Below are 13185 nucleotides of genomic sequence, written 5' to 3' on the forward strand. Positions count from 1 at the left end.
GGTTACAGCAGCGGGAACAAGGGAAGAGTCCTTTTGCACGTCCAACAGAACTTTCTGCTGCCTGCACTTATTCTGGTTTTTGTTTGTTTGCTTGTCTTTAAATTTTTACTGTGCTTTTGATCTGAGCCCAAGAATTGAAACCATCACTGGGAATGTGCTGCTAGAGAGAATTATGAAACAAAATGCAACCGCAACACTTTAAATGTTGATTTAAGTGGTGTCTAGACCTCATGCTGGCTTTCTGCACCAAGATGAATTTCACAAAAAGAATACCCCTCCTCCCCTTCCCAGATTTTATATTAAAAGTCAATTCCCTATACTCTCACTCAACTCTAGTCCTTCTTTATAAAGAGGAATAATAGGGCTTCTGCTTTCTTATTTCTATTTGCCGTTTGAAAAAGGCTTCTATTTAATGGAAGTGGAGGGAACACTAAAAAGGAAGCACAAACATGTATAGGGTTTTTGTGTTATTAGGTTAATTAAAGAAAGCCGCAAAATGGTAGCAGTGGAAAAGGCCAAAGTCAAAGCATTGATCTTTGCGTATTCCATGGCATTGGGTTGGGTCTGAAGAAAGATGTCCTGACCCTCAAAGAGACTGCCTTATGCTCTTGTGGGCACGGTGCTGATGGCTGATGCAGGCAAGTATTTCTAGAACCTCTGTTTTTATTAAAGTTGCATAGTAGATGTTTTTCTTTTACCTTAGGAATTTTCTCTCTTCACTCACAGCTGTGGTGATTTGTTTCTCCTGGTATTAATAACTAGATCTGCAGTTAGTGTATCTAACACCATAATAATCCACACACGCCAGACACATGTAGGTAGATCCAGCACAGAATATTCTTCATTTGTGTTGGAGGATGGAGAAGAGTTATCAGCCAGGAAGGGCTTGAAATGCTTTCCAGGATCAGAATTCAAGTGTTGTGCACAGTGGCAGAAAAATGTCCAAGGGAAATATTTTTTTCAGTGGAAATTCTCATTTTGAGGTGGGGTGGGGAAGGACAAAGTAGTGTTTCTGCTGTTCATTTTGGCAGCCAAAACTACTCAAGCATTATAGTGTACAATACTTGGTGGTAATTCCAAATAAACCTTTGAGATTTATTTTTAGGTTATTCTTTTCCTTCTTTTATACTAGACATCACAGCCAAGACAGGGCACCTCTTGTGCCTGGAGCTGCTCATCAATATAGGTAAAAATACTGAGCCAGAAGAGTTTATTATCTAAACAGGCAACATATAGTGAAAGAAGAGAAGTTACTACCCACACTCTTCAGGTTGGAAGCAAAGGAATTCTGGGAGTAAATGATTTGTTCAAGGCAGTATAGACGGCTGTGCAGAACCACCCCCAGTCCACCACAGTTCTGATCCAGTACTTAAAACAGTTATTTTCATATATTTATTCTCAATTTAAAAGGATTTGATAGTTCTTCTCTAATTTTTTCTCCGTATCTACTGTTGTGAAACACCTAGACTGTCATAGAGAAGTACTTCATGTCTGATGAGCAAGCCACCATGACTAAGATGGGCTTGGAGATGTAGAGAATCCTGCACCCAAATCCTACACCAACTTTGAAGCCTTTTGCCATGCACAGCAACATACTTTGTGCACTTCCACACCCTGAAAGGGTTGGCCATATCCTGATGGACAAGGAAAGCAAGATGGTGTATGTGGCCTCACAACTTTTAAGAATTAAAATGGCTCCAAAGCTTCATTTTGGTTTCTTGAAGCTCCCTACTGACAAGACATTTCCACATATAGGAAAGAGGAAGAAGGATTTTCACTTGTTTAAACTTTAGACCATCTTCTAAAATCAGCAGAAGTCGGAAGCACATTTGCCTTTGCATAGGGTCCAACATGCGGACCACTTTGCCACGGACAGAGGGGCAGGATGAAATGGATCCACAGAACATTCTCACCAGTCAAAATTCTCCTGGGAACAAAGAGAGATCAGCAACCTTGATGCTTGCATCTTATTCTGTAGATTTATGTGGCACAAAAAGATATGAGCATTGTGCTAGCCCTCTGCACATGGCGAGATTTCACTCAGCAGCTTGAGAAGGTCAATTAAGTGTTAAATAGCACCCAGGATAACAGGGTAAGATGACTACGTGCCATGTAATGGTTTTTTACATATCATGAGCTGTGCACAAGGGCATATCTAAATAAAATGCATAGGAAATAGCATCACGCAAATATGATCTACATTTTTTCTTGATCAAAGAGGCTGAGGGAAAAAAATAATTAAAAAGTAAAAGCCTTATGCAATGAGATTTAAAAGAAAACTTTGGAGGCTGACAAGACGCATCTGGCACAACTTCAAAGTCCATCAAAGTACATATAATCAATGTTTGTCAATAGCAGTTTTGCATCCTTTAATTTATCTTTCATGGATATAAAGCATGATGTTATTAGGATCCAGTCCATACCTTAATTCTGTTTGAGATTTGATGAATCAGGGCTCTATTAAAATTCAGTGCAAATCAGCTTACTCAAGGACACATTACATAAAGTCGTGCGTTATCTAACTCCTTTTATCTTGCTGTTTTTCTAACTAGTTAAAGAATCTGGAATCTCTTAAACTTGTATGTGTGGCCACCAACATACTAAATCTCAAACACGTTTTGCTTGTAGGCACCTGCTTAAATTATGCACGTGTGGCATAATTAGCATACCTAAATTCTTTGTGTATTTTTTAATGTACGAAATCTCCTGTAGGATGTTCAGGCTCCAAAGTGAGGAATCATCAGCAATAAGGTTCCTTGACATCCAGATTTCAGCACTTGTCACAGGGCCTGTAATCAAGTGCTCACATCTTATCTTTTTCACCGGAAAATTCCACTCAGGATGGGAAATTATGAGGCACTTGTGATTTCACCGTTTTCTCCCTCGTATTTCAACATGTGGACACCCCACCCATCAATTTTATTTACTGTGCACTATTCAGGTCCTCCTGAGCAAACAATCGTATTCATTTTCTTCCTGGTTGTGTAATGTGCTCAGCACTATCCTATTTAACTGTTTTATAACCATGGAGAAAACATATTGCTGGGGACTTCCTTGTGAATTTGGGCTGTGATCTGAAAACACTGTATTTCTATCACCCTCTTCCTTCTTCCTACTCAGGCTCTAAACTATCTGGGAAAAAAGAATATGTTTTTTCACTTGTTTTCATAATGTGTGGTGCAAACAAGATCTGACCAGTAAAAGTTTGTCAGCATTTCTGCAATAGAGGGTTATTTATTCTTGCAATAATATTGTGATTTCCTCAGTTGCTACTGTTGTTACAAATGCTTCAGCTTCTGGACACTGGGGGTTACTCAAGAATTTCAATTTTTATTAAAAAAAGGATTTCTCGTTCTCACATTTGTGGACAAATGCCTGAGAACATGAACATTGATGTTTGAAATCTAGACAATAATGAAAACCCTGTTGATGTTTTTAAAAATCTTTCATTTTATAACTAGATCTCACTATTTTTTCAGGTGGAACGGAGAGAAGTAAGTCTGATTTACATTTTTTTTCAATTGACAATAATAGTAGAAAAATAATTCTAATACAAGGAAAATACTTTGTTTCATCATTAATTTATACTATTCCTATCTTTGATACTTACTGATTTGAAACATTTACCAGCGATCAATGCAGTGATTATCTGGAGAGGATGCACTTATTTGATCAGGGCAATCTGTTGAACATTAAACAATATTTGAACCACAGTTAATTATTTGCACTGAATTAGCTCACCCTCGAATGATTGTGGCTTGTCTGAAAAAACATAGGCAAGAAGAAAAAGCTAATTTCAAGAAAAAACGAGCACAAGGATGGTTAACAGTGCTTTGACCCTTCAGGTTCTTCCACTGGTCATTCTCCTAGGGAACACCCATTTGTGTGTGAGTATGTTTTTATATTACTTTTCGTGCCACGTTCCAGCTCTGCTCCTTGCTGAGCCCTTCCCAAGCAGCTGGAGCATTTAACCGAGTATCTGCATTTCAGGACAGTGAGGCGCCTAAGTAAACACTGCATAAGAGGGAAGCCCCATGGTTTTTTGGAGCAGACATCTACAGTGACAAGGAATGGCCCATCTGGGTGCGCTCGGTGGCCACCCCTCTCCCAGGGGTGTGCGATAGGGAGTGCAGTCGCTCCCCCAGCCCTGGGCACTGAGCAATGCTCCAAACCACTGGGCTGCAGCATGGGCTGCTCATCATCACGTTGAAGGGACTAGATATTAGATTAAACAGGTCAGGGGTATGCGCTGGCTTGGCAGTTTTGCACGCTTTTTTGTCAAAGGTAAAATTTACCCTGGCCATATTGTTTTGGATGGGTGAATTATCATTGCCGCTAATGTGGAAGGAAGGTTAATGGCAAAATATTGAACACAGCTAGAGATGGCCAGAGCCCTGCTCCAGCAGAGCTTGATATACTTTCCCAAATCTATTCATCTCCTCTTTAAAGAAGACTGAAAGAATGACTTGTAACCAAAACAAAGTTAAAAGTCAGTTTTAAAAACATTTCTTTTGTTCCTCCAAGTGCTGCGATCAAGTAGATTTTCTTATGAAGGAATTTGAAGTTCTTTCAAACCTCTGCTTTCTTAATGACGGTTCCTATGCATACAGGTTCGTATTTACTGAAATGCGTTGCAAAATTTCAGATGTTGACACGTTTAAATTGAGTCCTTTGGGAAAAATATATAGTGAGGGGTTTTAATGGGTTATGGATCTTTTTGAAGAGCTCGGTGAATTTCTGATCAGTGATTTTCGCAACACAACATGGTATTTATTAATTAGTGTATCATTAGGGCTATCTATCCGCTGACAGCAGTGGATATGGCACACTTGATCCACCAGTACACATGGCAGCTTACTGAGGGGATCAGTTCTAGGGTAGCTCAATGCCAGTTTTACAGACATTTTGGGAACCCAATCTAATATAAATAAGCTCATAATGAACTGGTTGTGTTAATTCACACTCAGTGAGAAAGATGTAGGTGCAGTCTTAGACAACACAAAGTCTTGCACAGATTTTTCCTAACTAGTCCTAAGTGTTAGATTGATCCATTAGCTTTGACAATCCTAATCTGACTTCACTCTAAATATTGCTGTGGAAAATGTACCATATATCTCCCCCCGCCCCTGAAAATTCATTAACATTGCTAAAATGCAAAAGCAATTCTGCTGTCACTGAAAAGCAGCACGACAGAATATTCAGCAGGCTAGTTTTTAATAAAACATGTTTTTTCTTCATAATTAATATAACAAGGTTTTCTGGCTTAGCACTTGGCATGGATCCCAGAAAAAAAAGAGGGGAATGCGTCGCCGTGACGTGACCATTGCATGACAAACATGTTGTGAGAAGACATTTTTGCCTTAATGATTTGTTCCAAAGCAACAGTTACACTGAAGTAGCTTGAATGAAAAAAGAATAGACTTTGCACTTTGCTGAAACTGTGGAAAACACCCTTAAATTCCTATTTCCATCCTTTCCCAGAACTATCTATCTTCAGCATTCTCATTTTTATTCGAGTCTGGTTTTAGGAGATTTATAAGTAACACTCTGATTAATAAATGTTATTGGTGAAATATAGCAGAAGTCAAATGCAGATTTAGGCAGTAACTCATATCGAGTCAGTCAAAATAGAACAGGTAAGCACTCGGACATTCATGGATCCGGCAGGTTTGGAGCAGGACCCTAAGGCAAAAATTTCCATTTAGTTCTTTCATATTACCTGAAGAGAAGCTGATTTCACCTGCATGGATCCAAACTATTTCCATAAAAGGCAGGAAGCTGCATGATGGGTGCAAGGAAGAACAAAATTTGGTCCTTCATTTTAGCATGTATGATGCAACTGCGCCAAATATTGTCTTCAGACATGACAGGTCTTCTCAGATTGGTTTGGGTTTTTTTGCTTTTAATTACAGTAGGTCCTCACTGACACACACGTCAGTGTTGTAGGAACAGGAACTTTTAGAGAAATCAATACATTTTTGCTCAGCAAGATACTGTAGTAGAAATGTGCCTGCCATAAGGTGTTGTATTGTTAAGTACTCCTTACTTTGCCAAAAAGAAATCCAAAGAGCTCTGCTGCAGCAGGTTGTATCGACATTCAGACACAGCAGTTCAGCTGCCTATCCGCCCTGACTAGTGAAGCAACTTTTCTGAAATACACATAGATTTAAATGGTATGCTTAAATGTTGTGCTGAGTTGGGCTAGAGAAATCCACAACAAGGCGAGACCAATTTGGGTCCCACAACACTCCCGTAGGAGCTGCTCATACACCAGGCTGCAGCTCCCATTTACCAAAGCTCTAAAGTGCTTCAGCACAAGCTTGCAGGGAAAAAAAAAAGATTTTTAAATCAACAGATGTTCAGATCAGGCTTTTTTCCTCATGTCAGTGTTCCCTCTAAACTTAACACCCCTGGCAGCAGAGAGGAAGAAATGCAGAAGTCAGAGAAGCAGAGGTGGCTCTTCTCTGAATATTTTGGAACTTAAAAAAATTAATGTGTGCTTAGTTGTGATGGAAAATGTTTTGAAGTCACTAGCCATGCCCAGTCCAATAACCAAGTGCACTTAGTAGTGGAAAGGGAAGGATTAAAGTATCACTTTAAGATCAAACAATTGCAAAGAAAACTTACCATTGGTGCCTATCTCCTAGCTGGCCCATGGTGCATAGGAAACTCTTACCAGCCTTTCCTTGCCTCAGGTGCTTGGAGACCAACATTTTAGGGTGTCCCAAAGTCAACTCTGTCTGACATCTTTATCTACCTACTAACAGATCTATTCCTGTACTAAACTCCCACTTCTGCTCCCCTCACCCTCTCTCCAGTGCTGCACCCCTCCTGTGAGGGCTTTATGCTCTATTGCGTCACGAACCGACCGCTGCAGCGAGCAGCGAATGCTGTCAAGCCCATCTCGATTTGTGGCCCATCAGGTGTAATGCCCTTCTGCAGCCCTCGCCTAAATTTGCCTGATGCAGCAGGAAAGCAGCAAAGCCTTGGGAGCGCCCCCAGCTAATTGTGCACCGCGCTCTCGGAGAGGGAAGTGTTCCTCGCTGACCCCCGAAGGCAATCAGCTTATGCCCTGAAGCGTGCAGGTTGATATCCCGTGTAACTAAAGGGACTTAATGACTTTGCATAAGCTTTAAGTCTAGCAGTATAACCTGCATTCCTGGCACTGGCTGCAAAAGCATTTGATAACACAGCACACTTGTGTTAGTGCGACAAGGCTGGCTCCTGCAGCCCCCTTGAAACAGATTTTGTAGCTTCCCCTTGCTGTAGCAACGAAGGCTGACCCCGTTTTCCACCTGGGAGCACAAGCACACCTCATCCACCAGCAAGCAACTTTAAAAACAGCCAGCTGCTACCAGGCCATCTCTCACGGTGCAAAGATTAACTTGGAAACTTTGATCTCTTGGAAAACAGGAGCAGGTAACTCCTGTGCAGAGAACCAAGCTGGTTTCAGCAGCGCCTCCGAGGGCTGTTGCTTTTTTCCTGGATCCCCATGGTTTTTGTATCAGGTGCTACCACGGGAAACGTCCACAACTGAATAATCAGCCAAATAAAGACTTTAAATGTAAACTTCTCTGGGTACCCAGGGCCCAGTCGATAAGGAACATGTCATTTACGCTGAGGCACGCGTTGCAGTTCAGTGTGGAGGCAGGAGATGTCTTGCTAGCAGAGAGGTGAAGAACTCAGAGGTTTTGGTGGAATCCTTTCAGAGAATGGTTTCCCAGGCTAAAAATACGTGTTGCATGTGTGCTCCAGATGATAATATGCCCTGCTTTCATTATACTGCAACCATGGCCTTGGCTGAGAAATACAATGTCATTGCTGGAAAAGCCACTTTCCCTTGAAGTTCAAAGACTGTCACTACCCAAGATGGTTGCAGGCAAAAATCTGGCCGATTGTAAGAGCATCAGAACTGTCGATTCCCTCCTCCTTTGGCGAGAAGCCCAGACAAAGGTTCCCACTGAGAGCTGTCAGCGGGATCAAGGGGTTCACTACGCAAAGGCAGTAGTTGTGTCTGCCCTCATGGCTCCTTCATGCCTTATGTCAGTTGTGGATGGAAGCTGATCAAATATCCATCCTCGTTCTCCAGTTCATCCCCATCCCACCTCCTTCTCGGCTGCAAAGCTGTGACTGCACAGAAGAACAAATGAAAGGGGTAATATTTGTTTTTCAGCCGTGGAGGCCACTTCACGGCAAGTTGCAGGAGAATTTGCACAACTTGGTACAATTAAGGGAATAGGCCAATTCCTACCAATGCAATTTAATGTTTGAACTCCTGTGGTGCTTTGTTGCAAAGTGTGTGTATGTGTAGAGGTAGTTTTCATCCCTCTTGCTAGTCTGTCATGCCAGCTTGAGTAGCTACACTGTTTTCTCTGGAATTACTTCTGTTTTGCACACGTGTGAATTCACAGCCTAACCCTGGGTTGTCACCTTTGTGCTGCCTGTTTCTCCACCTGCTTTTGTATTTTAGTTATTCAATTTGATTGTAATAAGGGGTAGCAAATATACCCGAGACATAATAAACAGTTCAACTGCACAATGTCCTTGGCAGCTGTAAATAATTTCCCTTGAATTTCGGGTCAAATCTTCCTGGCTTTATTCAGAAATAATTGCCAGAGATTAACTGGACATTTTTGTCTGAGAAAGAGCTGTAGGATTCTGTCCTGAGACCACGAAAGCTCGTGGTTCTGGCATTACTGTTTGAAATCTATTACATTTCATTAGTTTCTCTTTCTTGAGATGCTGAAATGGAAAAATTGAGAGTATCATGTATCTTCAGTGTTTAACCTTGGTACAAAGCCTAATTAGCAAAGTTTTGATGGTTCTTTGGAGGAAGAGCTTTGGTGAAGTGCTAATCATTATGATGATGACGACAACAGAAGTCAGGTGAAATTAGGATATTTTGAATTTCAGCCATTTTCCCACCATTTTTTCTAGGAACCCTATAAATGTAATCGGCTCCACACTCAGCAATGCACCGGTACCCATATAAAAAGTCTCTCTCCCATATTTTTTTTTTGCAGGGTTTCTTTTTTATGAGCCTAAAGTAATAAAATTTAAAATTGCTCTCCGCAAATTCTTCCAGCTTCGTCCCCCATCTCTGCAGACCTGCTACAAACAGGATCCAGTGATTTTATTCCCTCTTGAGAGAGCACACAAAATAACGGTGTCAAGATGCAGCAAGGAAACTGTTTGGTGAAACCAGCCCCACAGCCTAATTTCTTCTCTCCCCCCTCCCCGTCCCCCCCCCCCCCCCCCTTTTGTTTCAATCCTGCTCCTGGTTGGGCTCAGTATTGCACCTCGTCGGAAGGACAAGATCCTCCTCTGCTGGCCGTGAGCAAATACGGCACGGCAGGCAGGAGGCCCTGCCTTCACTGCCCCTGCCTGCACCCCCTCCTGCAGCCCCCCGCACCTGCAGCCCCCTCCTGGACCCCCCAATCTGCAGCCCCCAACCTATGCCCCCCTCTTAACAGCCTCCTTCTGCATCCCACATCTTGCATCCCACATTCCGCATCCTGCATCCCACATCCCTTCATGGCACAGAGGAAAAGGCAGGAGGGAGGAAAATGAGCGCTTCTCCCTCCGCTGCTGCATGCCACCATGGAAAGCTTCATGCTGGGAGCCAAAAGGCTAAAATTTGGCCCTGTGCTGGCTAGTGGGGGTGAAAAGGCTTCAGAACCAGTGTGGTCTGGTGAGTGGTCCAGTGGACCTCAGAAGGGAGGAGAAAAGTCTCCACCCCGAGAGGTTCAGCTCTGCCTGGGGTTTTGTCCCCCACGGCTCTGCTGCTGCAGCTTGAGACAGGCGCATGAGGGGGAAAAGCCCCAGGTCAAAACGGGACACCAGAGCCTTACGATAAAGATCGGGTTTAACTCTTGGACTCCTTGCTGGGCGCTCCAGAAGGTTTTGTTCCCAGTAACATTTGTACTGTGGCAGCAGATGGAGGCCTTCATCCAAAAGTGAAAACCAAAATTTGGGACTGGGACTCAGCCACCCTAGAGTGCAGGCCACTGCCTGCTCTGAAGGATGTTACTGGAAACTTGCACATTTTCTAGGGCACCAGTTTATGGCAAGAGAGAGTTTAGGGTATCTGCCCTCTTGCAGGCAGCTCTGCCCATGGGGAGGTGCTTGGACGGGAGGGGTAGGTGGGTAACCTGGAAAAGAAAGGAGTATAGCAAGGTGCTAAGTCTCTCATCTTCTTTTCTTGGTGTGTGAGCCATCCCCTTGGGCCTTCTGAGACTATCATCTCTGCTCTACAGCTGGGGGAAACTGAGGCATGGAAGAGCAAGATGCATACCTTGCTCAGCCTGGGCTGAAACCCTCTGGCATTCCCGTGTGGTGCCAAGGGCTGCCCCAAGTGCAGGGAAGGTTTAGCAACCTCGCTGAAGTCAAATCCTTCTGCCCCCAAACCCTTTCCACCCCGTCAGGCAAACAGCACAACGGGGCACCGCAGAGAGCTGGGGAGGGAGATGAAATATTTCTTGCTTCTTTCTGCTCCCATTGCTGCTTCCTTGTTCTTTGTTTCATCTATTCCTCCAAAAGACAGGAGTACACTTGCAGGGTTTGTTTTGGTTTGTGTTTATGGATGAATGATAACTACTAATTGTAAATGGAGCAATTAGACCTTTTCCTTCTACAGTCTCTGCTGGGGTCTGGCAAAGGATCTGACAAATCCTGTACGTGCACTCAAGAAACATATACACCAAGGGCAGAGCTTTTACAACCTTCCCATTTACCGTCATCTCTGCTCTCATTCAGGAGGGGTGATTGTGTGAGTGTGTGTGTCCTTCCAGCTGCAAAGGATTTAGTTGTGTGTGTGTGTGGCTCACTTAAGTGCACCTGGAAAGGGGCTCGGCTGAGTGGTTCAGGGGGCATCGCTCTCATTAAAGTCAGTGGGAAGGGGAGCACCGGAGTGTCTGTTCTCCCTGGCTCAAACACAAGAGGGACGCAAAGGTGCCTGGAGCAAAAACTCATTTATATATTCCAGATAATATTCGCAAATGTGGATTCTGAGCTTTTTTTGTCCTGTTTGTTATTCATTGCTTCCGATTCATTCGTTCTTAGTCACGACAAGTGTTAGCTGAGACTGCCTTTCTTCTATATACTGTTCCTATATAATGCACAACTAAACAGGGTGTATATTTAAAGTTAATTGTGTCTGTAGCAATGCATAAGTGCACATAATAATCATGTGTGAGTGTGTGTGTATGTATGCTGTCTTTATTATGTGTGTTAAATTGTTTGGAAATACGTTTTCATCCCACAAATCATGTGAGGGATGAAGAATAGCAGCTCCAAATCTCTTCTTTACACCTGCTATTAGCACGTGTGTTCTCGTCACAGGCAGGTAATCCTTTCCACAGCTGGGATTTAGAGCAAGAGGGAAAGAGAGCTGAAATCTTCACGCAGGGGCTGCATCCTGGTGTGGAGCCAGTGCATCTCCTTTCAGACAAGCCTCACTCACCCTCTTCAAAGGCTGAGAGCTGTTTTCCTTCTTCTTCTGTTCCCTTTTGTTGCTTGCCCTTGATCATGAGCCAAACAGGAAAGGCTGGAGCCCCACGTCAGAGGTCGGACACACGGCATTTCCTCACGGGAAGTGCCAGAAATGGCCTCCTCCATCCAAAGGCTGTTGACAGCCTTCCAGCTCGGAGGTCCAGATCCCACCGGCTGCACCAGGCACGGGGTCCCGGGCTGTGCCATGCTGCCCGACCTCCGCTCTGCCCTGCTCAAGCAAATCCCAGCCTCCAGCTTTGGCAGCCGGCTGGAGTGTGGACTCTGTCCGTATCTCAGAGGAGTTAGACAAATAGTCAGTGCACAGTCACTTAATAAGCAAAAAGGCAATTTAACTCGTTCAGGACAGGTTTTTCCTGAACCACACCTGCTCTGCAGCTTGGGCTGGATGCTCAGAAAAGCCAGAGCTCCCACGCAAGTTATTGGCAGCAGTGGGCTTTTTAAGGCATTTTGATAATCTTTTGAAAGAGCTCTTAAAATCCAGCCCAGTTAACTCCAAAGTGGGTAATGAGCTTATCTGGATGTTCAGCACTGAGGCAAACAGAAACTTTGGGCCATAAACCAAGCTCTGTGCTGGTGTTTTTTTCCCCAGAAACTGACTCTCTGCCCTTTTTTATCTCATGCAGACTTCCAGTTTCTTCTTCCTGGCCAACCTGCTGAACGGTAAGTGTTTTCCGTTTCTTCATTTTAACTTCTGCATACAAAACTGAGAGGCTGGTGACCTGGTCCATCAAAAGCCTTCACTAGTACCCAGCACTGAGTTTTATTAACTTCATGCACAGTTTCGCTGAGCTTAAAATAAGGCTTGAGATCAAGTAGAAAGTCTGTTTGACTTTGGACAAGTAGTACGGTGAGCACTTTCAGACCTCCGCATGTGCTCTGTGTTGGGGCAGGAGACAACGCTGCATCGTGTCCCAGCCGGGAGCGTGGCTGACACACTGGGGCCCAAACTCATGGGGTACTCCTAGACTGCATCTGCAACTCACAGCTCTGTTCCAAGCCAGGACTTTTCTGCCACTCTGTGGCCTCATGGTTCAACACAGCTTTGGGGACCCACGGGTGACACAGTGGGTCATGGGCTGGAGGAGAAGTCATGGTGCTGGGCTGCAAACCTCACAGAAGGATAAGCACAGAGTCCATCTGTGCATGCAAATTGAAGGTCAAATAAATGAAGGCTAACTTTCCTTTGCAGCGTACAACTAACTGTGGAGCTTATTTCTGCAAGGTTTTGTCCAAAGTGCAAGAAAGTTCAAAAAGTGTTTACAAGCTCATGCAAGTAAAAATCGTTAAAAGTTATGTAGCATTAAGATGTTGATAAGAGAAAAGCCGTGATGAACGTTGTGTGAGGATCTGTAGATATTGTATGAGGATTTTTACATCCTTTTGCAGTCTCCTTGATCCACATAGAGGATTATAGTTTTATTGCTAAGTTTAGTATTTTTGCAGGTAAGCCCTGCTCCTCCTTTTCTTGATTTCGATGGCTCTTAGATCTGAGTTTATAATTTATAGCTAATAAAGTATTAAATTAATTTTGCTCCTTTTCCTGCAAGAAAAGAGTGTGGCTTTTACTATGCACTCATTATTCAGCCACATTCCTGTTCATTCCAGTGGCGTTTTGGCTTCCAGGTCAAACCTGTGAGTCCAGCAGCCTTGTAGCTCATACAGCATTGCTTCTTT

The 13185-nt window shown here is 43.5% G+C and overlaps 1 protein-coding gene across 3 annotated transcripts in view; it reads left to right on the forward strand.

The window, feature by feature from the left end:
- Nucleotides 1-3762: 3762 nt before the first annotated feature.
- HABP2 (hyaluronan binding protein 2) overlaps nucleotides 3763-13185 on the forward strand; it is a 45505-nt gene continuing 36082 nt past the window's right edge. For 2 of the 3 annotated variants that reach the window (XM_087764163.1, XM_087764162.1), the window contains exons 1-2: nucleotides 11638-11803; nucleotides 12135-12171. In XM_087764163.1, the coding sequence (XP_087620289.1) occupies nucleotides 11696-11803; nucleotides 12135-12171 (145 nt within the window). In that variant the 5' untranslated portion in view covers nucleotides 11638-11695. Of the gene's footprint in view, nucleotides 3888-11637; nucleotides 11804-12134; nucleotides 12172-13185 lie in introns of those variants that run through there. The other variant, XM_087764164.1, reaches the window with a different exon arrangement.

This window comes from Nipponia nippon, unplaced genomic scaffold, assembly GCF_047370975.1.
Source record: "Nipponia nippon isolate SJK-2023a ecotype South Korea unplaced genomic scaffold, ASM4737097v1 scaffold_3, whole genome shotgun sequence".
NCBI classification, from domain to species: Eukaryota; Metazoa; Chordata; class Aves; order Pelecaniformes; family Threskiornithidae; genus Nipponia; species Nipponia nippon.